Source organism: Bison bison, unplaced genomic scaffold, assembly GCF_000754665.1.
Source record: "Bison bison bison isolate TAMUID 2011002044 unplaced genomic scaffold, Bison_UMD1.0 scf7180017864371, whole genome shotgun sequence".
Lineage (NCBI taxonomy): Eukaryota > Metazoa > Chordata > Mammalia > Artiodactyla > Bovidae > Bison > Bison bison.
This window is the reverse complement of record NW_011494943.1, coordinates 7,924,733-7,925,828: the sequence shown is the minus strand read 5'-3', so window position 1 is coordinate 7,925,828 and position 1,096 is coordinate 7,924,733. Positions and strand designations below refer to the sequence as shown.

Genomic DNA, 1,096 nt, shown 5'->3' with positions numbered 1-1,096 from the left:
CTTTTAGAAAAGTCTCTTTTAAGTTTTAAATTAAAATTTCACCCTGGTGAGATGATTTGATTTGGGAACTCCATCCAAAGGCAAGCCCTCCACTCTGCTGTCCACGGCCGGGCACACAGTGGGAGAGGCTGGGCGGCCCTCGGGTTGGGGGCCGGCTCACAAGTCCTACACGAGCCCTGCACAGCTAGCTGCTGAGGCGACGCCGGCCAGAGCACCGCTGACCGGGGGTGGGCAGCGGCCCCCACACCTTCAGCCACCCAGCACCGCCGGGAATGCCTCCCACAGCTGTCACGGGGAGTGGGAAGGCCGTGGTCCTTCGCCCGATTCCAGGTGTGACCTTTGAAAGGAGGCGTCGAGCAGGCACCACTTGACTGCAGAATCACACCACCCGGCTCCCAAGCACCTGCCCTGGGACTGGGGTTGGAGGAAGGGGTGCTGGCCCACTGGGTGGCTTCTCTGGCCTTTCCCCACTGACCCAACACCCCGTCGGCCAGCCCCGTTCTCACATACATTAGTTATTTTTATATATTCATATATATATTATAGTTATATATTAAAAAAGGGGGAAAAAAAAAAAACTTGGACCTGAAGAGAAACTCCTGAAGGATCCAAGTGGCTCAGGAAGTTTACTGTCCCCCCACCCACAAAAATTCTCTTATATAAAATTTTCCAGTGCGATCTTCAGGAAACCCCCGCGCGCCCAGTCCCCCCCCCGCCCGCCCTTGGACTGCCCCCCAGCTCCAGCCCAGCGCCCGGCGGCATCCAGTCTCATCTCTGGCCGTCCATCGCCGCCATGGCTTTCTGCTGCGTGCTCCCCTGCTGTGCTCCGGGGGGCCACGTGGGCTGTGGGTGGTGGAGGTGGTGGAAGCTGTGGGCCGTGGGGGAGGAGGGCGGGATCCAGGCGGCCTGGTGGCTGGGCGGGGACGAGGCCCAGAAGGGGCTGAAGTTTGCAGGGGGCGAGCAGGCCACGGCGGTCATGGGGCTGTTGCTGCTCTGCAGGCCCTCAGAGGCTCGAAGCTTTGAGAACATGGCCAGCGCGTCAGGGAAGTTGGGCGGTGTGGCAGGGGTGTTGCTGGGGGGACACATCTGCTGGGGG

General features: G+C 60.5%; 1 protein-coding gene across 1 annotated transcript in view; it reads right to left on the bottom strand.

The window, feature by feature from the left end:
* Position 1: 1 nt before the first annotated feature.
* Positions 2-1,096, bottom strand: part of UBALD2 (UBA-like domain containing 2) — a 6,011-nt gene continuing 4,916 nt past the window's right edge. The window contains exon 3 of the mRNA XM_010856508.1: positions 2-1,095. Coding sequence (XP_010854810.1) covers positions 769-1,095 — 327 coding nt within the window. The 3' untranslated portion in view covers positions 2-768. The remainder of the gene's footprint in view (position 1,096) is intronic.